Source organism: Engraulis encrasicolus, chromosome 7 (genome assembly GCF_034702125.1).
Source record: "Engraulis encrasicolus isolate BLACKSEA-1 chromosome 7, IST_EnEncr_1.0, whole genome shotgun sequence".
NCBI classification, from domain to species: domain Eukaryota; kingdom Metazoa; phylum Chordata; class Actinopteri; order Clupeiformes; family Engraulidae; genus Engraulis; species Engraulis encrasicolus.
In genome coordinates, this window is record NC_085863.1 from 37,523,882 (window position 1) to 37,551,688 (window position 27,807).

Genomic DNA, 27,807 nt, shown 5'->3' on the forward strand with positions numbered 1-27,807 from the left:
GAGTGGGACAGAGATGGGGTGGGATCGGGAAATGATCCTAGCCGGACTCGAACCGGGGTCCCCGTGGGCATGCAAGCCCAAATGTGGGGGGCTTAGTGCGCTGCGCCACAGCGCCCCTGACCCAGAGGGCACACATCTCCGACTCTGTCCCCAAAGGGTCTCACATCCAAGGTAGCCTAGGCCTACTGTATGTATGCCAGGTAACCCCCCCTGAAGGATGCCCAATTTGTTTGGGGGATCCAAATGATTTTTATGGTCAGGGTGCGCTGTATTCCTAAATCTGTCCGTGGTGAAGACAAAGGCGCTGTATTGCTAAATCTGTCACGATGAAGGATGTGGTGGCCAAATGGCAACACATGGCCATGGCAAGGACACCCTCCGCTCGGGGTACCCAGGAAAATCCACAGGCTCTCAACAGAGGATCAGACAGATGGGCAGCGTAAAGTCCTGGCCAGAGAGAGAGAGAGAGAGAGAGAGAGAGAGAGAGAGAGAGAGAGACAGACAGACAGACAGACAGACAGACATAGAGAGAGGGGTAGAGAGGGGGAGAGGGTGGGGCAAGAGAGAGAGAGAGAGAGAGAGAGAGAGAGAGAGAGAGAGAGAGAGATGGACTTCCTGATGAGTGTCACATCATGCCACGTTTATGCCAGACACTCATCTGTCTCCAGGCAGCCTGTTTGTTCCATAAACTCAGTCCCCTCCTTACACATATGCAACCTCTCATCAGCACATTTACCCTGCCCCCCCCCTCTCTCTCTCTCAGCTTCACTTTCTCTTCACTCTCCATTTCTCTTTTCTCTCTCTTTCTCGTTCTCAATCATCTCACACACACATACATATACATGCATCACGCACACCCCTCCCCATTTTGTGGCTCATCCCTTGTCTGTCAGGCTTATTCCACAATCTCCCAATCTTTCAATCAGTATATTCATGATTTTAGCCCTATGTGGATTCCCATTGGTGGAATTAATCTCTCCTTATTAGGAATTCACAGAGGCTGACATCATGCACCTTTCCTTCTCTCTCTCTCTCTCTCTCTCTCTCTCTCTCTCTCTCTCTCTCTCTCTCTCTGCTTTTTGCCCTGCTTGTGATATAATAGCAAAGCATGTCTTTATCTCGACGACCAATTACGATGGGAAGAAACTGATTTCTGTACTTCACACTTCAAACTTGCCATGCCTCTCTCAGTCTCACAGCTGTCTGCAGACACACTGTTGTACACGACAGGCAGACAGACAGACAAACAGACAGTCATGGAGGAGGGAGCAGGGGTTGGCTGCAGGCTTCCGCATTTGCCACTAGGAGTCCCCACTGACAAGACTCAATCATCAATGAAGTCCAAATTTAGCGACGTGTAATATCGATCATAATTTCGACCATCAAATGGTTATTACATGTAAATGAAGAGATGGAACGATATTACAGCTACAGTGATGCCCAACAGAGTTTTCTAAGACGTAGCCAATAAGAAAAATAGCCTCTGGTGTAGATGGAAAGCATATGTATGCTTGTGAAATTGAAAAATATATGTATTTAATGACACACACACAAACTGCTGCCAGGCTGTAACCTTATTTATTTGACATATAAACCTCAAACGACCCGCTCCCCCCTCCAGGTTGTTTTGGTGGCTTGGAGCTAGCGCTAGCCCGGTCCCAGACAAGGTGGGGCCACCCTTTCCGTGACCGCATGCAGCCCCAGATGGAACTGCATTTCTGATCACAGCCGCTGCCCATCGGGAAGAATCACGTCCCTGTCATATAGCCTACTGTGTGTATTATATCACACACGTGTTCCAAATGAAGGGTTGCAGTAATATTTCCCCAAACTGATGGGTGGGAGGGGATGAGGCGTCATTCGGTTCATCTGTCGCCGTCTGGGTTTTCGTCTGCATCTCACACACACACACCACACTGCTGAGGTTTCAAACTGAGAGTCGCTCGTACACACACCTCAACGCGCACGCACACACCCATACAAGCGCGCGCACACACACACACGCACACACACACACACACCTATACACAGACGTATAGACGAGCCACGCCCCCTAATCCTTTATTACTATCAAACTGACGTGATGGCTCACAAGTGGCCGGGTAGGATGGATGTCTACCGACTGAAACATTCTATTTATAGAGCAAAAAGCAAATGCACGCCTCTTTATTCCAGTGTTAAATTCATTTGCCTACTCTGTATGTCTAGCGCACTCTAACCATGACTAAAATGCTTGGTAAAGTAACGTGCCTGTCATTTTGTCGTAGTAACACCAAATACACATAGGCCATGGCATGGGAATAACTTACTTTCACAAACATATCCCGTCAAAATATTTGAAATCACTCTAGGTCCCGTTATATTGCGCCAACTACAAATGCGCGCGGCAGCTACGGCCGGTCTGCTGCACCTGACCATTGAGCAATGGTGTGTCTGTTCCTAAAATGATCTCTACTCTCCCACACTCACAAGCCATTCCGAGATCTTTACATCCCCTGACTATCCCCAAAGGCAGAGCTGGCATGTTGCGGGAGGTTATTCAAATATAGTTAAGCCAGCGCAGTTTGCGAAGAAACGGCCGAGCTTCAGAATCTTAAGTCAGCTGACAGTTGTTATTTTCCACTGAAATATTTACGACGAGTCACGACTGAGCAAAACATACGGCGCTAAGAAGAGAGTAGGCTATATAACGCAATGGTCATCATAATAATGTGATTTAGCCTATACTTTACATTAAGCATCCTACAGAACATCCCTTTGACGTAAACCGTTTTGCCCTCTACTCAACACTCAATACGGAACATGAGCAGCAGTTCCAGGCTGGCATATTGCATTGCCATCTTCACATAGTTGTTTATGGCAACCCCAATGCACACAAATCAATATCATATAGGCTATTAGATTTCACCACAATAATCTGTAGAGTAAACATAACTATCTGCACGGGGTGGAGAAACAGACTGGTGCTTAAAATGAGACATTAACTTACATAAACGATGCTTGACGCAGAAGCAAGTAATGATTTTCCGTATTGTCATCAGACAACAGCCAAATTACTCCCAGTTGTCAGTGACATCGTTGTTTTCGAAGAAATAATGAAGGCAAAGCCAGTTTCCCAGATGTATTCAAATGCAAAAAGCGATGATGCGGCCGTCTGTGGAGAACATCTGAGCGATGTCTGCTGCCTTTTTAGTAAACAACGTCTCCATCCCACTCACCGACTAAGCACTTGAAGCCCGGTAGCAGATCAGTCAGATGTCCATGGTGCAGTTTATTGCGACGTTGCAAGAAGTCCAGTCAAAACAGGCGATGAGGCATCCATTCATAAACAAACCATAATAATGTAGATGTTGCTCATACCTGTTCTCAGTCGAGCGTGATTCATCAAGCGTAAAGTCTTCTAATGCTGTAACCTAAACCGAATGTCTTTCCTATTGGAGCGAGTCATCATGTTTATGTTTCTCAGTGACGTTAATGTCCATTCCTTCGTTCTTCCCACGAAAATAGTTGCTGTTATGAAGGCAGATGCGGTAGAGCAGCTCGTGCAGATTCCATTCTGATGCGCGCCTCGCTTAGCCGGAGTGACGTTGTATCATATTGCTGTTTTTTTGTAGCGGTCGACATTTTCTATCCGCCATACTAAATATGTATTTCCAAAACGTCGTGTCCCCCTCCCTCTACATTGTAAAGGCCGGTTGCAACTGTCTCCATCAACTGTCTCGGCGCGAAAATGCACAATATTGTCGGCGTTGTTGTATGTGCAGACGTAAGCAGGCTGTCGGCATAGAGTACCACACGCACGGATAGGGGCTGTGGACGCGTCAGCTCCCTCACCACCTCTCTCATTCGGAGAGCTATACTGTGGTGTACATAGCAACACAGCGACACGCCTCTGGATTCTCAAATACTAATGTTTTGTTTTGACGCACTGACTCACGCTTGCTGCGCTGTCCATGTGAACTCTGTGAGCTGTCATCCGCGCTACATCATTATGCTCATGTGAATTGGCCTAGGTACCAAAACATCCTCTCCCTGTAGTCCCGTGTTGACTAGGACAGCACGGTGGGAATTCATGCATTTATTTTAGTATCCTAGTTGGTTTGAGCGGACTTATTTTCGTCTGCGTAATCGTGTGTGTGTGTGTGTGTGTGTGTGTGTGTGTGTGTGTGTGTGTGTGTGTGTGTGTGTGTGTGTGTGTGTGTGTGTTTCAATTGATTTCAAGTTTTTTGTTCTGTGAACCCAATGGCATTTGGCCACATTTAACAAACCAAAGGTAGCCTATAGGAAAAAGCTGCTCTGTGTTGGCATAGTGGGGGAAATGTTTCCTAGCTGCACAAACGAAATGAAGTAGTAAAGTTTGGCCCAGAAAGGTTATAAGGGAAGCCATTCCACAGACAAAAATGAACGAGTCTGTTTTGCCCTCAGCAGGAAGGGGTCAGTCAGTTTGACATTTTACATAATTTGGGTGGGTGGTATCTGGTATGCTGGTTGGCTGGTTGCAGTAGTGAGTGACTTTGGATAATGTGACAGTGGGCTATGATAAGTGGGCCTATTTGTCATTATCGCCTAACTCCCAATACAACATATTGGGGTCATCAATAATAGTGACACAGATTAGGACGGAGAGGAGACTCAAAAGGCTTAATATAATTACAATTCCAATAAAATGAAGTGAAGGCTGCTCTATATACCCACAGCACTTTCATTTTTCATCTAGGCTACTCACTGCCTCCCCTGCTTCTCTTTCCGTGCAAGGAGTGGTAACACTTTATTTTCAGGGGCCTTTAACTACAGTGTACTTATGTAATGGAGGCCAACTACTAGTAGAGTGTGGTGTGGAATGTTTGTAAACCTCCCTCCCGAAGCCTCATACAGTTTCAGTAGCGCTGAGCTATTGAATTGGTCCTTTAGCTAAGCGGTATTGTGCTGTGCCTCCCATACCCGAACAGTTGCGTTGACTAGGAGGTGGTGAGTTCGAGCCCCGGAGGGGGCGTACTGCACAGGAACACCTCAGTTACACTGGTGCCATGACCCGGATGGGAGTGAAGTTTAGGGGGGTGAGGGTAATGGAGGTCAACTAGCAGAGTGTGGCATGGAACGTTAGTAAACCTCCCTCTCTTGTCGCAGCGCGTTGCATGCCCACGGGGACCTCGGTTCGAGTCCGGCCGGGGACATTTCCCAATCCCACTCCGTCTCTCTGTCCTACTCGCTTCCTGTCACCATATCAAACTGTCCTATCAAATAAAGGCATAAAAGCCCCTAATGTATGTATGTGTGTATATATATATATATATATATATATATATATATAAAACCTCCCTCTCGAAGCCTCATACAGTATCGGTAGCGCTGAGCTATCAGACAGGTATTGTGCTGTGCCTCCTGTACCCAAACTGTTGCGTTGGCTATGAGGTGGCGAGTTCAAGACCCCAAGGGCGGACTGCGCAGGAACACCTCAGTTGCACTTGCTCATTGGGTAGAGTGGAATAACTGATGTAATAACATGCAAGTACACTTGTAGTACATGTAATTACCTTGTAACTCACAATGTGTATTTTTGTGCACCAAGGGTGCCTTGGGCCTCAGTTCAGCCCTTTGCCTCCCTGAAAGAATTCCTCACAGTATTACGATACCACTTCATAGCATATTGTGGTCCTTATTGTCATTATGTTATAGATACACAAATATATGATGCAGTAACATGTAGTAGGCTACAGTTGTACATTTTATTACAACAGTTCTTCCACTGTACCGAGTAAATGCAATGTAATTAAAGTTCCCTTAAATAAAGTGTTACCCTAGGAATCTTTAAAATGGAACACACATGCTGGTCTGTTTAATGGAACACAGCATTATCCCCCCTGGCATTATGTGACGAGTGGTACCTGTTATAGGTAGCCTAACTAACCTATTGGTTCACACACATAATTAAATGTCTGCTTCAAGCGGCTCTAATTAGAGATGAACAGCGGTGGATGTCACATATAGCCAAAATCAACCAAGTATACTACGAAGAACGAGTAGGCTATTAGTGCGCCTATTTTGGTACCTGGAATCCAGGTGATATTGCTCTGCTCTCAGCCTCAGCATCTTTCAAGACAGTTGACATAGTCCATGCACCGCTGTCGACCGCAAGACTCCTCCCTCCATTACGACAGCTGTCGCGTCTGCTGGCTGGGAGAGGAAGCAGGAATGAAATGCCGTCTTTGGTGTCTTCCGTGTTTGATGCGCTACTGTAAGCAACCGACCAAATGAAGTGTTTGATTATGGCACCTTAGCGATTTATTTGCTTTAAAATGTGATGCGGTCACTGCGGTGAGAACGTTTCATGGCTGGCTGCCCTGAGTGTGGTGTTGGATGAGACAGTTCAGTTGAACTGCTCGAATGCGGGGTCGCGTTTTATTATTTCCCAAAACGTGGCAAGCGGGAGGGAGCTGGGGCTTTAGAGACGAAAGGGGAGGAATGTGAGATTTTGAGATGAAGGCTGTGTCTTCACATAGCTCTGCACGAAAGGCTCAGAGTGAGCGCGATCGTTATCTACAGCAGGCTGCAGAGTGAACGGATCAAAGTGCATTGAGACACGAGCTCGATCCCGGGGAGCTCGGACGCGCAGGGGAAGAAAGTGATTGTGAAACACTGAAGTTGACACACAAAAAGCGCACTGACGAGTTTCAGGGCATTGCGAATGCCTCAGTCTGGTTAAGCCTGGTCATTTGAGATCACTCAGGTAAGATGCTGTCTTGCACTTTTCATCTGTACTAAACGTGTCATAACACAGTGTCACTGATTGTTTTTGTCATAAAAGTACCATCAACAAAAATGGGAATAGGCTACAGCCTACGCAAAAGGGCAGTTCTGCCAGAGAGCGGGTGTAATTGTTCAATGAACTAGGACGTTTAAATGTATTTGTTTTGTTTTTGTGTCAACAATGTTACTTACAGAAACACAGCTAGTCTTGAACTTATCCAGGTAGTGACAAAGCATGGGCCATAAAGGAGATCCCAAGCGCGAGATTTCTTAATCATCAGTGTGATAAAAGACTAGGGCATGGTGCACAAGAGTTATGGCATTGGTATTTACACATACAGAGGAACGTCTCTTTATGCCAACACACACACACACACACACACACACACACACACACACACACACACACACACACACACACACACACACACACACACACACTTACTTTTTGCTCTGTCTTTCTTTACAAGGTGCCAAAAATGGAGGAGAAAAAGCCATCCTCATCTAAAGAGTTTATCGAGTGCATCAGTGTCCTCCAGTTCATAGCTACATTCCTCTTTTTGGGTAAGTGTTGTTTACCTAAAGCCACTTGTCCAATGGTCAGTAGCTACACGTAAAATGTACTGTACTTAGGTCATCAGCAGTGGGATTGAATTAGGCATCAGATTTGGATGCAAGTACAAGGTGCTTCTAGTTCACTCAGAAAACTGTGGAACAGTGTCATTTATTTCAGTGGAATCTGCTAAGATCTACAGAGGGCAGAAACGTGAACCTATAGGCCTACGTTCCTGACGTTTGCAATAAAGCTATTTGTCCAAGGATAAGTTTGTGCGTAGACAGAGCATACTATATGCATGTGGCACAAAGCAGGGGGCAGTGATGCATAGCCTGGATTCATGAAATTAAAATCCAGTTCCACATATTCTAAATGAACCGTTTTTACCTGTCCAATTCGTCCAGGTTCTTTGCATCTGCACTTGTTGTTCTGTATATTTACTCTGCACTTTGTATCTGCTAGTGATGGTGGCTATGATTATGTCCTCATTTGTAAGTCGATTTGGCTTTAAAGCCTGTGCCAAATGCAATGCAATGCAATGTAATGTAATGTAATCCAGGTGATTGCCTGTCTGAGTGTTCACTTGGTTGAATTGGACAGGTAAAACCAGGTCATTTAGAATATGTGGCAATGGATTATGGACTCATGGTTCCAGGCTGCCCATCCCTGTCAGTGGGATATAACCGGCGACTTGATTTGGTTATAAGTGCAGGCGCTTCTTGCTGAATCACAAAATTGTGATACAGCCAATGTCAATGTATTTGAGTGGAATTTGAGCTGCCAAGGTCCACAGAGGTACAGAGGGCAGAAACGTGAACCTACAGTGGAGGCCTACATTCCAGAGTGATGACACCTCTTGTGTTTGTCATTGGTCTTGCATAATGATCTGATGTAATACATTCAGGCTTTCTTAAATGCACTGTGGATATTAATTGTCTCTGGGCAATAATGATCAAAGCGGAACTTTTCTTCATAAAGAATCAATACATATGTCATTGAATTTAAGATATGCTTCAGTTTTTTCCCTGATATTCATCCAAATGTGCCTCTGTATGTATATGTCTTTTGCACCAGACTAGTGTTTTGACTTTACAGGCTGTGCCAAGAGGTAATAAATAGTTGATCAGCTGTCATCATGAATAAATGACGGATTGTTGTTGTGAGTATACCGGTAAAGGTGTGCCAGTGGAGAAGAGATGAGAGGTCCAGGATTTCCTAAGACTGAAACTGGTTGAACAGCATTGTATGAGTCGATGAAGTGCCTGTCATTTTAAGCATCTTGGAACAAGGTTCAATGTAGTTTATGACGTATTGTGGCATACCACAGGAATGGTAAATACATGTATTACCCATTGAAGGGAATATTGTTACTAACAATGTATTGAAAAGTTATAAAAGCAAATATTCGAGATGTTATGCAAAAAGTCCCTGCTGTTTGTGATCCACCCCCATCCACCCCCCACCCCTGCGACCCCCTTTGGGGTCCCGGCCCCCAGTTTGGCAACTACTGCCATAAGGTATGCTAAATAGGTCGGCACATATACAGCACTGTCGTAAGGCCATCAGCTTCACACACACGTTTTTGATGAGTCAGGAATATTTTACTGCTCAGGTTACTAGGGGGTCAAATGGAGACATGACGGGGCATGTGCAGAAGGCATCCCCTCTTTTTTGTCCTTTGTCATTTATTCATCGCCATCTCATTTCACTTCATTTCACATCGCAGCCAGACCCACTGCTGTGCACACATACACACACACACACACAGTCATCCATAATACATGAGACATGAGCATTAGTTACCGAACTGGTAAGTGATCCCCAACGTGCGTTTCTGACCACAACCTGTCAAACCACTTTAGTAGACGCCACTACAGAAAAAAAAACATCTATGGGAGCAATCGTCTGTATCATTGATTTGACCGTATGCTTCAACACGTAAACAAAGAGACCATTGGATACTCCCCTTGGGGGTATGGCGAGAAATAAAAAAGGACTGTAGAAAGTCACAGCTATATCACACCTCACAGCTACATCATAGTCTCGTGGCCCTCTGTGAAATCCTTTGGGGTACTTTCCATAGTCCTACAGTATGTGTCCCTTCTTAGTGATGCCCCGCGTCCACTCGATTTGTTGCTGAGAACTTGGTTATGAGTCAGCTGTGGCCTAGTGGTGAAGGAGGTGGGTTTTAGCTCATAGGGTTGCAGGTTCAAATCCCACCCTTCCCACTCCCTATCTCACTCCCTGGCTGAGGTGCCCTTGAGCAAGGCACCTAACCCCACATTGGTCCAGGGACTGTAACCAATACCCTGTACTAAGAATAACTAAGTCGCTTTGGATAAAAGCTTCAGCCAAGTGTAATGTAATTGAATGAGTCATTTAAGGCGAATTCTCTCTATCTTGTTGTTGCAGGACCGATATGTGTTGCCTTGATGGTATACCTCATGTTTACGTCACTGTGGATTCTCCCCGTCCTCTACCTCTCCTGGCAAGTCTTGGATTGGAACACGCCAGAAAGAGGTAGGCATGTTGCTGCTCATACAGGCTTTATAACCATTGTAGTGCTATGAAGAACACGTTTGCCAGTATTTGATGTCCTTAGTGTTTTTGGACCATTTGCCTGTATTATTATCTGTCTTTCTGCCCGTACAGTTGTGTTTCACATCGATCTATTCTACTGTATTCTCATCTGTATTTTTACATTCTATGGCAATTTTCTTTCTGGACTCTAGGGGGCAGAAGAACATTCTTTGTGCGAAACTGGCAAGTGTGGAAACACATGGCAGACTATTTCCCTTTCAAGGTACTGTTCAATATTTATCCCTCAATGGAGTTGTAACTTTATAGCAAGTAACTGTAACACTGTAACAGTGGACTATTCATTTTCCTGCTTTCACCCTCACAAATAAAAATTAGTGTCCAACATTAGCCTCGGAAAAGATGAGTCGATTTAAGACAAAAAAAACACCCTCATGGCTCATTTTTAAAAACGACCCTTCTGCTCCTTCCAGCTGGTGAAGACAGCTGAGCTGAGTCCGAGTAAGAATTACATCGTGGGATGTCACCCTCACGGCATCATGAGCCTGGGGGCGTTCGCCTGCTTTGGCACGGACAGGTGCGGCTTTCCAGAGGCCTTCCCCGGAGTGCGCTCCTGTCTGGCCGTGCTCGGTGGCCTCTTCAAGGTCCCGCTCTACAGGGAATACGTCATGAGCGCAGGTGAGAAATGGGCCCAGAAAGAAGACACTGTCTGATCCGCCTAATGCAGTGGTTCTTAACCTTTTTCTTTAAACAAACGTTCCCCTTGGCTTCATCATGATCGTCCTTATGCCCCCTCGACCTCATCACAAGCCTGCCGGCGCCCCCTTTGGTGTTGAAAAATAAAATAGACTAAAGCACTCCCAACCAAGGCAAAGCCACTGTCTGATTTGCTCGGACGGACTGATATCAACTGGAGTGTTAGAGGGCTGATCTGAGGTCAGTTTAGTGTGTAAGGTTTGTTTTTCTCCTTGGCCAGTAGGGGTGTGATTGTGCAAAGTGCATTAATTAGACTTTGGTCACGTCCACCCAAACAGCCACTCACTGCCAATCACTCACACGTCCAGCTGCACACATTCGCACTGCTGGAACCCCAAGGTGTGTTGTAACAACGAAATGTCTGATTATTTGAAGTTCAAGTGGCGTATCTATAGTAAGCATTTCTACACACCCTGAAAACCTGCATGATGTGGCCGCATCTTGAAAACTCACATGTAACGGTCCTATTCTTTTCCCCCTCGTCCTCCTGCGCTGGTTTCCAGGTCTTTACCCAGTCAGCAAGGCCAGCATTGAGCACCTGCTGACGAAGAGCGGACAGGGCAACGCCGTGGTTATCATCATCGGTGGGGCGGAGGAGTCCCTGTTCTCCTCGCCGGGTGTCAACACCGTGGTCATGAAGAACCGCAAGGGCTTTGTCAAGCTGGCCCTGGAGTACGGGTGAGAGAGAGAGACATTTGACATTTAAAATTATAGAACCAACCATGTTCCACACTTCCACCAAAAAATCCCCACCACGCCCCAACCCACCCTACCCTGCCACATTAAAAACAACCCCTTACCAAATAAAACTTAACCGAACACCCGCATTAACTGTCCACACCCCCTTATCCGCACACCACTTTTTATCAAATAGTTCAAGGTTGGAGAGAGAGAGAGAGAGAGAGAGAGAGAGAGAGAGAGAGAGAGAGAGAGAGAGAGAGAGAGAGAGAGAGAGAGAGAGAGAGAGAGAGAGATATTAATGAACCCAGGGTTGATGGTAAAGTGGTTACCCAGGGTAGGATGGTAAAGTGGCACTGAGGGTCCCATGTATCTGGTGGCACCACAGGGAGTCAGCTCTTTCATTATGTTTATAAACATACAGTACATCATATTTAAAGTGGGGAGGGGGTTCCATAGGGCCTCAATGTGATGTTACGCCCCATGGGATTACTGACCAGCAACCCAGGCAGGTCCAAGGTACTACAGCTCCTGAGAGGCCAGGGAGAAGTCCATACGACCATGCTTCATCCTAATGTCATGGCATTGTTATCCCATTCATAGTGTTCATAAACATATGCTACCCAACATAAAAAAATTGCTTCTCTTTACATTTGCCACCATAACCCTCCACCCCACACTACTATGGTATTGACTGTGTTTGGAGGGGTATTTTAAATGTCTGGAAGACAGAATTCCAGTGGGATCAATGGAACCGTGTACACTAGCCGTGAAGCATCATACTGCATATTTCACACTTAGCAGTTATTATTTTGGGTGTAACTGGAGCACAAATCATTGCTTAAACTATCTCTTATCAATATATAATGCAATTCCCACTAATGCTAAGCTTTTATTTTGTTTTCAGTTGTTCGATCGAACACAGTCTGAGTTACCTGAGCTATGAAGAGTAGTCTTTAACCTTGAGTGTCCCCTGTGTGTCTTTGTGCTAAGCTTTTATTTTGTTTTCAATATCCCGATTGAACACAGTCTGAGTTACCTGAGCTAGGAAGAGTAGTCTATGGGTCTTTCTCAAAACCTAGTGCAGTGCACTTCCCAGTGTATCAGCCTAATTAGTCACGCCCAGTGATTGGATACTCTTTATTAGTCACACCCAGTGATTGGATATTCCGTAGAGTTCACCAAAGAGTATCCAATCACTGGGCGTGACTAATTAGGCTAATACACTTGGAAGTGCACTGCACTAGATTTTGAGAAATACCCAATGAGTATTAAGTGTGCCGTTGGCTGTTCTCCCGACCCCCACAGGGCGGACCTGGTGCCGGTGTACTCTTTCGGGGAGAACGACCTGTTCCGCCAGGTGGTGCTGCCGGACGGGACGGTGGGCCGCAGGCTGCAGGCCCTCTTCAAGAAGGTGGTGGGCTTCGCACCCTGCCTCTTCAAGGGGGAGCGATTCCTCTTCATGCCTTACCGAACCCCCGTCACCGCCGTCGGTCAGTATCTGCACCTGTTGAAATAGTAACAATGAGACATGGTGATGATGTTAATAACAGTGAAAACTCTAATTGCATTGTTATTAATAATGATTATTATAATAATCAAAATCACGTCAATAATTCTAAATATAATTAGAATCGCACACTTTGTGCACTTTCATACAACAAAGTGCGCTCTCTAATATTGCTGCTGTTTACTACCCACACATGTGATGCCAATTTCCATGTATTATTGTGTATCCATGGATCAACTACAGCGCCTCTCTCTCTCTCTCTCTCTCTCTCTCTCTCTCTCTCTCTCTCTCTCTCTCTCTCTCTCCTCTCTCTCTCCTCTCTCCTCTCTCCTCTCTCTCTCTCTCTCTCTCTCTCTCTCTCACACACACACACACACACACACACACACACACACACACACACACACACACACACACACACACACACACACACTTGAAGTGGCTGCCCTTCGCTCTTTATTTGAGAATGTATGTTTTTAATGACCTTGGAAACTAGGTTCCATATAATGATCCGTTTCTAAAGGTGGATAACTCCATTTTGCACAGATGCAGCATGTGAGTAATGAATGGGACTTTATCTGCCCAGGGGTTTGTGTTTTTCTCCCAACGTGACACATCCCTTTTCTATTTTTCCCTAACCTTAAGTGGGGTCAGGAGGACGATCCCACAAAGAACAATTCTATTCTTTATTACTGCCCAATTGTCTCTAACATAGCTTTTCTCTGCTATCACCTAACACAACTCAGTTGTAATAATATGCTGTTTAGGATAAGTGTTGAGTATGAACAGTGTGAGTCCAAACTCCTACATATAGATAAACTAAGGAGTGAACTGAATAAGTGTTACTCACTACTCTATTTCTCAGTTGGAGATTAGTTTTGCCGTTTCCTTTTTTTAGTGTATCAAGATCGACTTGTGTCAGCATGCAGTGTTACTACTCCTACTCCTACATGTTTGGCACTACACTAAAGAGTGAACCAAAAAAAGTGTTACTCACAACTCTGTTTCTCAGTTGGATCTTAGTTTTGCTGTTTCCGTTTTAGTGTATCTATCTACATGCATCAGCATGCAGTATTATGTACTTACACTGTACATAACTAACCCTAACTTTAAGCAGTGCAAGTACATCATTTAACATGCTGTTACATACTTGGTTAAAACTGGCAAATTAGTGGAACAAGGGCAGTAAAATAAGGTGTAACCAACTTGTGCCCCAGTGCTGCAAATCATTTTGGATAAAACCATCTAAATGTTTGTCATACAATTTGATGTTTGTCTTCCACATGTAGTGGGGAGCCCCATCTCGGTTCCCAAGGTGCCGTCTCCATCCCAGGAGCAGGTGGACCACTACCACCAGCAGTACATGGAGGCCCTCACCAAGCTCTTCCACCAGCACAAGAAGAGCTGCGGCCTGGCAGAGTCCCACCAGATCTGCATCACCTAGACACCACCACCACCACCACAGCTACTGTAGCTACTAACTGCTCCGGCTCTTTCTGTTCGGTAGTGTGTTTGTCCAATACCATACTTGCTAACTACTGTATGTTGGTTGTTACTTTGTTGGTTGCAAAGCAGTGGAGTTTGTCTTTTTCCAACCAAATACGGTGCTAATCGACTAGCAAATGTGGTGTTGGGGGAATTGCACTACATATCATTCCAGACTGAGCGACTGCGACCAGGCCAAAGACATTCCCCTCCAAAAAAGTGAAGTGCCTGTCTTACAAGCCTCAAATGAGGATATGTGATTATTTATTTCATTTGTTTTGAAATTGTATTTAATAATGATGATGTGTGATGCATACCATTGAATTGTATAAAATGTTGAAAGAGGACTAATATATGCTTTCCAACTACAGTATAGTCTGTAGAGATTTTGAAGGACTTGGAAGTTGGTGTTTGTACGTATTTATTGCTATGGCACTGCTACTGTTATTATTTTCTCAATAGGCTGCATGGTTCAATTCTGACCAGATGATAGGGGAAGTCTGGTAACACCCTATTCAGAGAGAGAAACTATTATGTGATGTGATGAAAACATATTGGATATCAGTGGTTGTTCTAGCTTAACAATTCCCTTACTGCTGAGTTTGAAATTGAACCCACTTTCCATTTGTTGTGTTAGCTTTTAATTCTACTCAAATCAAGCCTTATTTATTCCCTTGCATGATTTTGTTTACCTATTGACATTTCTGTTCACCTGTCTGCCGTTCTTGCCTTGGGTTTCATAATCCGCATGGTGCTTACCATTACTTACAGATTACATGTTGCCTAAAGTCTATCTGTGTGTAAAAAGAAGTTGCCACAAGATAATGACCTACCCCTCACAGCAAGAGACATAACTTTAAGTAAGATGAGGACAATTTAATAGACAAGAATCAGACTCAGTGGTCCATGGCACATAAAGTAATGATGTGAGGTGAAACTGGTGCGAGTGTGGGGACGGATGGGAGGATTGATGCTTAGGGCCTGGAGGGAGTTCCCTTCACGCCGCTAGAAGGGTCTTGTGACAGCACGAGTCCTTAATTAACCTGTTTCAAGGCCACTTCACACTGAGGTCCGCTATTGAAGTCATATGGGGTGTGCTTCCTGATTTTCTGTGTCCTCAGACAAAGCGTTCTATTCAAACGGGAGCTGTCCACTCTTGAGATGTTGGGTCTGGGACCCACATCAAATTACAATGATTTTCTCTGCGTGGTGGGGGGAATGGAGTCGAATATTTTATGGAATTATTCTCAATCTAAGAATTTCAGTGTGCGAACCTTCACAACCTCTGTAAAAAATATATCCCCATGAATGAAGCCTATCCAATATAGCCTGAACACGAATTTGATACGTTGGTAAACATCCAATAGAACACCCCTCCAGTGCTCTTGTGCTTCTACCTTGACAGCCAATTTCTTTGTGCAGGCGTCGTAAAATGCAAAGATTGCAGAGACGTTTATTTTTAAAAAGCCTATTGAGAGACTTTGTAATGAAAGGCAATACCATGGCTATAAAAACAATTCGTAAATGATGCTTACTTTGTAACATCCTGTGCACTGCTAAGAATGAATGTAAAACAATGAATAGAATGCTCTGAGAAAATCTGTATGTACGCCTGCAAAATGAGTTCTGAGGAAGGAACTGTTTATGCCTGCTCCGTAACTATTGTATTATGTAAACTAAGTCCTTTGCCTGCAAACCTACTTGAAAAGAGCACTTACTAACATGGCATGGCTGTTTGATGGTATGAATGATTGTTCAATGCAATGTAATATAATGTAATGTAATGTAATTGTATCATTGTTATGAAAGGTACATGGATGCTTAATTTCAACCAAATAGAACTCTTTTTTGAAAAAAAAACCTCATGTTCAGTCTTTGACTTCTTTTTTTTTACAAATGAATTAAAAACTACTTTAGCTTCTCTTGCACCTCCATGGTGAAAGGGAAATGTAAATTGTGTGAGGATACTAAGACATGATCGACAATAAATAATATTAGAGATTGAGGATGCTCAAAATGTTATATACACCAAACTTGCTTTAAATGAGGCTGTCGAAGGAATAGGCGAGTAAGTGGAACGAGAATAGTGCACTGCTTGATTCAGTGATACCAGGGCTTTTTCTGAACGGGGAAATAGGGGTGCTCCACCCTCATACCTCCGTGGGTGCACCCTCATACTTTTATTTATATATATATATATTTGAGCGCCCCTAGTAAATTTCTCATTCACGGGGGGGAACACCCCCCTTCACCCCCCCTAGCCTGCCATGATGCTCCCTCATGCCAAAAAATCTTAGAAAAAGCCCTGGATACCGTGGCAGACGTTGGCAGAGCTGTGAGCATAACATGTTTTCGCAGGGACTACTTGAACTTGAACCGTCATTCAATGTGCTAAAGAGAAAAGAAATAGAAGAGGGGAGAAACATATATACACTGTATGTAGAAAGGATTGTAGATGCTGTAGTAAATATCTAACCATCACCAAAGACAGAGGAAAATAAAGCTGTTTTTAATTTCTTTTTTTTTAACATGATACTGTTGGGGCAGTTCTAATTTGGACAGGAAGCTGGTATTCGGCAGCATAATGACTAAATGCCATTTTAAGGAAAAGAACTGAAATTCTTTTTCATATTCAAACACCCATAGTACAGTACAGTACAGTATGCATGAATATTTGTGTTACACAAGCACTGTAAGTGTGCAAAGGTTCACTGATCTATGGCAAGTGAGCAACTAGATAGAGCTGACTGAAGTCCAAATTCCTCAGACTACACTGCCATGCCCTTTTACCCTTTACCCCTATTGGCATGTGGGGCATGGATTACTATGAGGATTTGAAACTAAATGTTTCTTATTTTCATTTGGCCATTTCTTTTTTTTAGTCTTCAATAATTATTAGGAATAATCATCAGAAAGAGGACCTTTGCGTGCATTCATATCATGAAGGATAATGGTAATACCACAGCCCGTCTCTTACAGAATCTGTGGTAATACACCTGAGTCTGTCTGGAAAAGGAAAGAAAAGCTCCAATGCTTGACCGCACAGCACCACCCTATGGTCAAGTCTATGACAAACACAAAGTACGGTGGCGTTTCTTCCACCTGGAGCATAGCATGCATGAACTTATCTGATATTTTGTCAAAGTGACATTAGTAGTGGTACAAAACGTCATAAATAATAATTACCAAGTCATAAATGATTACACCTCACACCCTCAGCTCTCTTGGTATAAATACCAAGGCTAAACGGCCGATTCGCAAGCTGTGAATTCAATGCCTTCTGACCTCTGGAATAGAGATCACTTCATATCTAGACTAAATGGCCTCCTCTACTGGCCATGGTATGACCATGGTGTGAGTACAATATGAGTGAAACCTATTATTCTTCAACTGAGCTTTTCTTACTCTCCTCACTCTGTCCACTTTCACCACTCGCCTCTTTAATCTTCAGTTGATCAACATGGCCAAAGATTGCACAGACTTGAAGTTCTTTTAATTTATCAAATTCGCATGGTGGCCATCTCCCATTGCTGCCAATTGGACCAGTTCAAATGACGAGAACAACTATCAGCACTGCCAGTGTATAATCTGTCACTGTGAACTCATGATGGTAAGGTGATTGGCACCTTCAACCTACTGGTTTGAAGATTGAATGAAAAGTATACAGGCAGGGGTGCATTCTCTCTCTCTGCATGAGTACGGTGGCAGAGTGATATGATGACAGCTCTGGCAAAATTATATTATTATTCATCTGCATTTAGCCAACATGGCATGGTGTTAAAGGAGCTGAAAACTTAAACAGAAAATAGTGCTCCATTTGAATTCAGTGCTCTCAAAGCTTTCACAAGGTTGGATATAGCAAATAAACCTGTATTAGACTTTCAAGTAGAAATATGAAAAAAATATATGAGTGATTCTACGATTTCCCTACGCTTTTGGCAAAAGCAAAATGTCAATTATCAGTATTTTTTTTCAACTAAATGACCTAGATGTTTACATAGTGTATATATTTAAGTTTCCAAACAAACAAATTGCCAAGCTTAATCTTAAATCATTTGATAAATACTCTAATGAAAGCGAACATTTGCTTAATTATTTTGTCAACAGTGTTATGGACAAATACTATGTCATTTCAAACCTATATAAAAATACTACAGAGTTGAAACAATATATGTTTGAAAGTGCTTATGTCCCTTAGCAGTAATGTTGTCATTAACCTGTGCAACTGATATAGAAAATGTGATTGTTGAGCTTCATAAGTAGGATTTTATGAGTCAGTGTGATACAGACTGACACATTTTTCATCATAAATCCCTGTAACGTCTGATTTGAATATAGTCACCCTCCTTACACAAGACTTCCTTCTCCAGAGATAATCCCTAGTGTATGTTCATAGGATTTTTCCAACACATAAGGGATCAATAGCACAAAAACACTTTCAAAACAGTCAACGGTGTAACTCAACTGTGTTACGGTCAACAGTGCAGGGGAACAAGTCGGCACTTTTTTAGGAGAAAAAAACAGAGCAGACAAACCCATCTCCCTAGAACACAAATTATTTTGTTTGTTTGTCTCTCAATATGGATATAAATTGGCAAAAACATACTCCTCCTCAACTGTCATCAGTGTTGCCAGATTGGGCTGGTTCCCGCCCAATTGGGCTGCTTAGGATGGCCGTGTGCTGGTAAAAATGGCATCTATCAGAAAAACCTTCCCACTGCCATATAAATCAATAGAATTGGGCGGGTTTTTAGGGCGGATTTTGATCATTTTTTGGGCTGGAAATCATCAGCCTCATCTGGCAACCCTGACTGTCATACTTAATTGTAACACCATTGACGGTAACACCGTTGACATTTCAGTCATTTTTATGGTGTTGTGCTAACTGAGGACCTCAGAAGTTCCACCACAACACCTTAATCAATTCATGTATCTGTATGCTTTATCTGTGTTTTTCTACATGTGATTTCTAATTCAGATTCTTATGAATATGTTGATAACACTGTTGACAGGCAATTTTCCCGCTATGAGAACATGAAAAAGAATGGATTAAATTATGGAAGGATGGAGCCCAAAATTTACCAAAAAGTCTTCCCGTATCCTGCCAAAGAGGTTATGACATCACATGATGTTATTCGTATGGCCTAAGACCAAACCATTACTGATTTATGGAGGAGGTTTCAGACCGTGACACGGTTAACACAGTTTTCGTGGACACACACAAAATGGCAAATTTCATGTATAATGGAAAGGACAGTGGTCTTTCTGACAGTTTTGTCATATTGTGATGATTACTGTGAATCAACATTTGCAATCGTCTTGGGCAAAACAAGTTTCTTTACATGCTAATATGCACTGGCGTGCACAGACATTTTGGGGGGCAGGTCCTGGGGTGATGGTGGGGGGCATGTGGAACTGGCGGCTGCAATAACGGTTCGGTGATTTTTTTTAAAAAAACACAAATTTTAATAAACATGCCACAGTACGCTAAACAAAACATTTAATTTTTTTTTAAATGATGAATATTATGTTGGAAAGTTAAAATAATTAGATTACCATGCCTACTGCATAATTTACCGCATGGACTAAAAAGTGTACTGTCGCTTTAAATGCGCGTCTCCAGCGCAGAAGCGATTCATTCTAACAGATTCCTTACTTGGAAAACTCTGCATCTCCGGTAATTTTTCCTCCATTAGTACCGATTTTAATTAGTCCATGTGTGTTTTCAAACTGTTAAAACGAATATTAAAGCTTAACTCGCATTTCAAGACGTTGTCAGAAGGATTTAGTCTATTACACGGCCGGGTATTGTGAGTGAAAACTGCTACTTTGGGTCGGAGGTTTTATCCGTGTAGGCTTTTCTGGAGGTGTCAAGCACAATCCTCTATATAGCCTACCTGTTTCCCCCCCGAATAAGACATTGCTGTGCTGTGCAGAAGGCTATAAGTGGCAGATTTGCTGGAATTTACGCACAACATTTTTTTTTCTCCCTGGCCGTGACCGCTGTTCTTTTCCATGCCGTCGGTCACAAATGTGATTTGGTGCGTTGCATATTTCATCAGGAGGCCAACGTTTCCCAAACATACATGAATCCTCTTGCTGTTTCCCAAACGTTCTATTAATCTTTAGACCTGGAACTGTTTGAGCAACTTCTGGATTCATTAGGCTAATATAATGGTGTTTGCAATCATGTTACACGTGTTAATTGTTGACATAACTTTGGCTACCTCTTCTGCGGTAGATTTGATAGGGCCTAAATGCACAATTTGCAAAGTCTCATTATGACAGCCAGGGCTCTCTTTAGATCACTTCCAAAGTCACACGCAACTTTCAACATCATAAATAGGCTATTGACTGTTACCTGGCTGGAGGGAACTGCCCGCCACACTACTGCCTGTGCAACGCGCTTCCGAATCTGTCAGTTAAAGCGCGCTCACGTTGACAAAGGGAGAGATGTGTGCCGTTGGAGGGGGCATGAGGCATTTTGGGGCATTATTATCACGCGATTTTAATTGACAATTATGTCTAAATGATGATGGGAACGAATACAGCGCTAACCCTACATTTAAGGAATACAATAATTAAAAATAAAAATAAAAAACGAACTTTCAAAAGGGCACTTTTGTCTGTTAAAGGCAACTTGGTGTTGCCCAAGCAACACCACGTGTCTATCTGTGCACGCCTATGCTAATATGAAGACTGAATCTGACATTTGGAAAACAGGACGGCATGAAAACGCCCAAAACCAGTATTAAATATTCATTCTTGCTGAGGGAAATAATGCTATGTCTACACTTTCTGTATTATATGAAAGATAAATGTTTTCTAATGTCCAAAACATCATTGGATGCAGTTAATAGTTAGTGGAATTGCCAAATAAAATCCACGGACTTAAAAGTGTAGGCGAATTAGAGAATCACTCATATACTGGTATCTCAAACTGTAGAAATATGATAATACAATAATGGCAATAACAATAGTGACAATAATCATCTGAAATGTTCTTAACCCGTCTAAATCTGGAGCCTAATGTCAAGTGCCATTCTATACAGTATTTCTTTGTTGTTTTTCTATCTTTACTGGCCCTGTCTTACAACATACACTCATCACACTCTGTGGTCAGACTACGTTTTAGAGAACTACATTTCCAAATATGGAAGCTATGCTTTTTTCCCACAACAAATATTGACCCTTCGCATGCACATAAATGATCACATCCTAAAATAAACTTGCGTCAAAAGATGCAACTGAGGTCATATCAGCCGTGTAAGCTATAAGCCACCATGGGGGTGGGGGTCTCTGGGAACGACCCTTTTAGCAACTTTCCTTGACAAATGGCCTAATTAGTCCATGTTATATAGCATATAGTTACTATGTTTTACTGTGTAGCTGATGTCTAATATCTGTGAGTGAGTTTGACATCTGGGGGAATATGGCGGCAATCTAACCATAAACAGTGCAAAAGACAAAAGTAGTGTACATAGAAAACAAAACAAATCTCTGTTCAAAGCTCTATTCAACTCACCTGATATGTTGTTTTAATTCCTGTGAAAATAGATGTTAGGTTAAAAGCTGTAGGAATTTACAATAGAATTAATGTATTTTTGTTGTAATCACAGCCCTGGTTTGAAATGTTGATACTATATGTGCCAACACTTCCTCTGGACTGTGAGGAAACATGCAATACTATGACCAAATGTGGTTGCACTACAATGGATCCGTGGGAATCATCAAAGATTTGTCAGTCATGATGACCTCATAAGGCCTGAGAAATGCAAAATGTATATATGTGAGGTATGGGAAAATTCCCATAGATTGCACACATTAGACAAGGGGTTCCCAAACTTTTTTCCCTGCGCACCCCCTTGTACATTTCAATGTGGTTTGCGCACCCCCTGAGCGAATGTTTTGGTGTGCTGATGGCCGTGCATTCACTGCTCATTAACTGAACATTATGTCGTTTTGGGGAATCCTCTTTTCTAATTGTCTTGGAATTAAAGTACACTTTAGATGGTGCCTTCCAGCATATAATGCATATAATGCAAATAAAAACTACTTAATGTTCATTGATGCTAGATGAAAACTCACATATCCGCCATTGCTCTATTCAGCTCACGCACCCCCTTATAGCAGGCCGCGCACCCCCAGAGGTGCACGCACCCCAGTTTGGGAAACCCTGCATTAGACCATCAAAGTTGTGGACATAGAGTTTGTATAATTATTTTCACATTATATATGTGTCAAAAGCATGACATCATTATTAGAAAAGAATTTATTTATAGACTTCATTGTTATGCAAGCATGAAATTTGTCTTTGGTCTCAGCATATAAAAACATCAATGGACATTCATTCCATTGCTCAAAACATAAACACATACATACATCATTGCATTGCATGTACATCACCTCCCTCTAACCACCCTTCCAGGCATACACATCATATACAAGTCAGGTAGGACTACTACATCCAGTCCCTTGTTTTTCGTTATACCTGTCCAGCTTTTCCATTTCTTGTTGACCATGGACATTGCGTTTGGTATAAATCAGTGTTTGTAGATGATTTTTATCTTTATAGTGCGCTCTGTAGCGCCTCCCTGAGGGGAGCAGATCAGGATGAAGGGGGTTAAGTGTTCAAATGGATATGAGTCCATAGGGCCCAGAATCTTATGTTATGTCTCTAGCACATACGGTAACTCAATGAAACAAAAGAGGAATGAAAGGCAATAGCGAAATCATACCACCCATTATGTATAACTAATGAGGTTAATAAAGAAACTTCAGTGCTGATCTAAATAGTCACTTTTTGGAGGTGTTCTTCTTTCTTTGAATAGTGAGAGTAGTAATATGAAAAATCCTAAGCACTCCCCCGGAAAAGTAAAAAAAAACCGTAAACAATTACCGGAAGTCTAAAGATCATATTTTATCTGATAAAAACAGCAAACATGTGTCAGGGCGTAGTCAGAAGTAGTCTGAAATGTAGGCTAGGCTATGTGTATTTATTTTACAGTATTAATTATAGAATAATTAAAGTGAGTTGGGGCTGTATAGCCAATGAAATACAGTATTTTGCTTCTATTTGACATTAAAATAAGCAGTGTGGCAGACATGACTGTCAACAACGAGTGCGTAGGTGTACAGGATGCTGTGATTAATTAAAGACTAATGAGTAACTTCCTGTGACAAAATCCAGAGTTGCACAAGATCCCCTTTTTGAAATGTATATAAACTAGACCATGGAAGAGGAGCAGCAGAATCCTGTGGAGGAATAAACCGATATGAATAACTACGCTTTGTGTCTTCTGCTCAGTCTGGTGACTGCGGCTCACACAAGTCCGATAGCAAGGTCTCTAGAAGATGAATCCGACGCCATGGCAGAGGTACAATATTTCAACAATTTAAGATGAAATATTATTTTATCATGTCTTATTATACTGTTATATTAACTGTTATATAAGAGAGTGTATATAAAATGTGTTTGTTGCTTGCTCATCAAAAGATGAATAAATAAATAGTAGCTGTCTGTGTGTGTGTGTGTGTGTGTGTGTGTGTGTGTGTGTGTGTGTGTGTGTGTGTGTGTGTGTGTGTGTGTGTGTGTGTGTGTGTGTGTGTGTGTGTGTGTGTGTGTGTGTGTGTGTGTGTGTGTGTGTGTGTGTGTGTGTGTGTGTGTGTGTGTGTTGACATGGCACTGGCAGAGAGTAAGCAATGGCCAAAATGAAATGTGATAATCTCTCTAACAAACTGCTTTTCTGTCACTTTTCTTTCACAGGAGTACCTCCAGAAATACTACAATGCCAAAAAGGAGAGCGCATCTCCGAGTGTGTACAGAGCAGACTCAAAGCAGAAGCTGAAGGAGATGCAACAGTTCTTTGGGCTCCATGTGACAGGGAAGCTCGACTCCGAGACTTTGGCCGTCATGAAACAGCCTCGCTGTGGAGTCCCTGATGTGGCAGCATACTCCACTTTTGGGGAGAGCTACAAATGGGAGAACAATCAAGTCACCTACAGGTAAAACACAACTGTCCTATTTGTTTGTTGTATGCCCCTCGTGACAAAACTGTGTCGAACAACATTATAAAAACTGCAGTCTCACAATACAGCATTACTGCAGTATTACTACATTTTTTGTGAATACAGTGACTCAGGCATGAAACCACCAGAAATACAGCATGCAACTGCAGTTGTAGGTTAAGCGGCATCAGCACAACTGGTTATATGGTGACAATTACGGCATACAGCATAATAACCTGAATGATTGTGCGTGTTGTAGGATTGTGAACTACACTCCTGACATGAGCCCAGCTGAGGTGGATGAGGTCATTGAGAGGGCTCTTCAGGTGTGGGCCAAAGTCACGCCCCTGAGGTTCACCCGTCTCTACAGTGGCACAGCCGATATCATGGTCTCCTTTGGTGCCAGAGGTACATTTTTCATGTAAAGACCACTTAACATGTTGCTCTGGATAAATAACTATTGTCTTTGACTCAACCCTTACATCAACGTCTTTCTTCAAAGTCCAGAACACGGTTTTACCAAAACATGTACTACATTAGCTAAAAATACTAATAATGATACTATTGTGAATATAGTGTGTATTATAGTGTCTATTAAGCTGTGTGGGCTATTATGGGGTTTTATTATTTTGTTTTTTTTCCTGTGTCCACCCAAGCAATAAAATTGATGTATGCACTGCTCAAATGTAATTGATTAACAGTAGATGTCTATACTATCATTAATATTACATTTATGGGCAAAACACAATGTTTCGAAGTGTATAATTCTGACCGCTTGCATCCTGTGATTTTAGATCATGGCGATGGCTATCCTTTCGATGGGCCGCACGGTACTTTGGCACATGCATTTGCACCATTTCCTGGACTTGGAGGGGATGCACACTTTGATGATGATGAGACCTTCACTTATCGCTCCTCTTACGGTAAGGCATTTTATATCGCCTATTTTTATTATCCATGTTTTAACTATAATCTTTGGCAATTTTGTGGCTATTCCTTTATACATAACAATTTAAAGTAACACATTTTTTTTTTCTAGGATACAGCCTATTCCTTGTGGCTGCCCATGAATTTGGACACTCTATGGGACTGGGACATTCTCAGGACTTTGGTGCCCTTATGTATCCCGCCTACCAGGGCTACCAAGACATGGACAGCTTTCAGCTGCCAGCTGACGATGTCAGAGGGATACAGTCTCTTTATGGTAGGAGTTCCTTTAAAATCACATGAGACATGTTCAAATGACAGTATACAGTATTCAATCCCAGAATCTGTCCTAGCAGAAAGACGTCTGCACGCTAGGTATCCTTTTTTTCTCTTCAGATTCACATACAGTCAAAATATAGTTCTGTTATGCCATGGCCCAAAAGAAATAGACGGATTTCAAGTGTGCAGAATCAGATTTTGTTCTACAGTTTGACAAGGAATATACATAGACTATTTTCCATTTCAACCAAATTCAGTATCAAACCAGTGATATGTTACAAACAGGCCCAAACCCTGATGTGAATCCTGAGGATCCTGAACCCCCCAGTACGCCTGATGCCTGTGACCCAAAGCTGGAGTTTGACGCAGTCACAAATCTCCGTAAAGACATATTGTTCTTCAAGGGCAGGTAATGCAATGAGTCACATAAAAGCAGCTTGGCATGCTATGTCATGTCATATATGCACACTCATAATTTCATATCAAATATCCTTTTAGAAGACCTTTATATAGTCTCTGGCTATACAGTATTAACGTATTTCCTCAATTATAGCCTGTCCCCTAAAAGTAGCCTGTGTCTTTTAGTAACCTGTTCTGAAACTTTTTTTTTAATAAGTAAGAGTCTGCCTCTTTCAGTAGCCTTTCATAGCCACTATCTCTATGTGTAGTAAATATGACTATTTTCTTTCTTTTTGTATTGAAAGCCTCCTTCAAATTGTAGTCAGCACCTACAGTAATCTATCTACAAAACAAATACTTCTTTTAATACAGATTCAAGTCCAGTTGGAGTGCTGCCTGGAACTAGGCTAGTACATTGTAAAGATAGTGCTCTTTGGTGACAGGCTTAGTTAATTTTAAAAGCAAGAGACTGCTCACTTCCTGACGAAGGCTTCAAGCCGAAAAGCATTGAAGTGTTTTAATCTTCTTATGCCCATTAAAATAAAGGCACTTTAACTACAAAGAAGATGAGTGCCTTGCTATTCTACAACTTTTAAAACTTATTTTAATACTTCTGAAGATTCATCTGGCGGAGTCATCCAATGAAACCAGACAAAAAGGTGTACTTCATCAAGACCATGTTGCCTGGTGCCCCTGAGCATATCGACGCGGCTTATGAAAACCCTCAAACACAACAAGTGTTGATTTTCAAAGGTAATAAACGCTATGTATCACAATCACAAGGTATCAACAGTTTTATTTTCTAATATTGTTTCAATTTATGCCTCGCTTACGCTACAGAAATAATTGACATACTGTATGCTCCAGGTCGGAAGGTTTGGTCTATGTATGGAAATGAAGTTGAAGCACCTCGTCCAAGGGACATCAGCAGCTTGGGCCTACCACCGTCTGTGGAGTCCATTACCGCAGCACTCCATGATCGCAGCACAAGGAAGACTTTGTTCTTTGTTGGCGAGTACTATTATAGGTAAGCATGGTACAAACCATGGCTAAATGATCAGGCCAGGTCATTGCGTAATTGATTGATTGATAAATCAATCAATTGATTGAAATTCTGATGATTTCACATTTTTAGCAAAAAAACTAGTAGAAGATAGTTGTGTGGATAGCCAGGGGACCATTCCTGACTACAAACCATATTTTAGTCCGCTGTCTGACTATTTATTGTAATAAAATGCTTTCAAAATATTGTATTTCTTTATCTTAAAAATACCCCCTCACTCTCTACAGCTATGATGAAATGAAGAGACGCATGGATGAGGGCTTTCCCAAACGGGTCTCAGAAACCTTTCCTCAGATACGGGGCAAAGTGACAGCCGCTATCGAATTCAGAGGTATGCAATCATTACTGCATTGTCTTACAAGTCAGTGAAGCTTTGTGTGCCAACTAGATGATGACACTGAAACTGTGCCTTCTTCTTGCTCCTCCCCATCCTCCATAGGTTATGCATACCTCTACAGTGGACCAAAAATGTACGAGTATTACTACAGCTCAAAGACATACTACCGAACGCTGCCATCAAGCTATTTCTTCCAATGTTAGGAGTCATTGGTACACTGTAATTGTCAATCTACGGTCATTGATGTCAAAGTATAGGACGAGTGTTGATGTATTGTGCACTTCCATTGATTCATTGTGTCCTCATCTTTTCTATCTATGTTAAAATATTTCAATAAAATATTTTATTATTTAAAGTTTATGTATTTTAATGAACAATAATAAAATGCTCATGTAAAATGGTAATACTGTTTAATCACACTTATTTTATACGCAGTTGGCAAATAAATGTGGCACACATGTTTGTTTCACAAGGTGAAGTAAATTGCGGTATTGAAAGAGAATAAAAAAGTCAAGAATTATTTT

The 27,807-nt window shown here is 42.3% G+C and overlaps 2 protein-coding genes across 2 annotated transcripts; both read left to right on the forward strand.

Moving 5' to 3' along the window:
• The first annotated feature begins 6,212 nt into the window (after window positions 1-6,212).
• Window positions 6,213-16,114, forward strand: mogat3b (monoacylglycerol O-acyltransferase 3b). Its single transcript, XM_063203434.1, has 8 exons — window positions 6,213-6,727; window positions 7,218-7,311; window positions 9,716-9,823; window positions 10,036-10,106; window positions 10,315-10,519; window positions 11,101-11,275; window positions 12,584-12,768; window positions 14,075-16,114. The coding sequence occupies exons 2-8, from the start codon at window positions 7,227-7,229 to the stop codon at window positions 14,227-14,229; spliced, it is 984 nt and encodes a 327-aa protein (XP_063059504.1). The 5' UTR covers window positions 6,213-6,727; window positions 7,218-7,226; the 3' UTR covers window positions 14,230-16,114.
• Window positions 16,115-24,065: 7,951 nt separating this feature from the next.
• Window positions 24,066-27,568, forward strand: LOC134451828 (collagenase 3-like). The gene is made up of 9 exons (XM_063202227.1): window positions 24,066-24,275; window positions 24,538-24,686; window positions 25,073-25,201; window positions 25,318-25,482; window positions 25,770-25,893; window positions 26,503-26,636; window positions 26,751-26,910; window positions 27,174-27,277; window positions 27,386-27,568. The coding sequence occupies exons 1-9, from the start codon at window positions 24,124-24,126 to the stop codon at window positions 27,484-27,486; spliced, it is 1,218 nt and encodes a 405-aa protein (XP_063058297.1). The 5' UTR covers window positions 24,066-24,123; the 3' UTR covers window positions 27,487-27,568.
• Window positions 27,569-27,807: the final 239 nt, after the last annotated feature.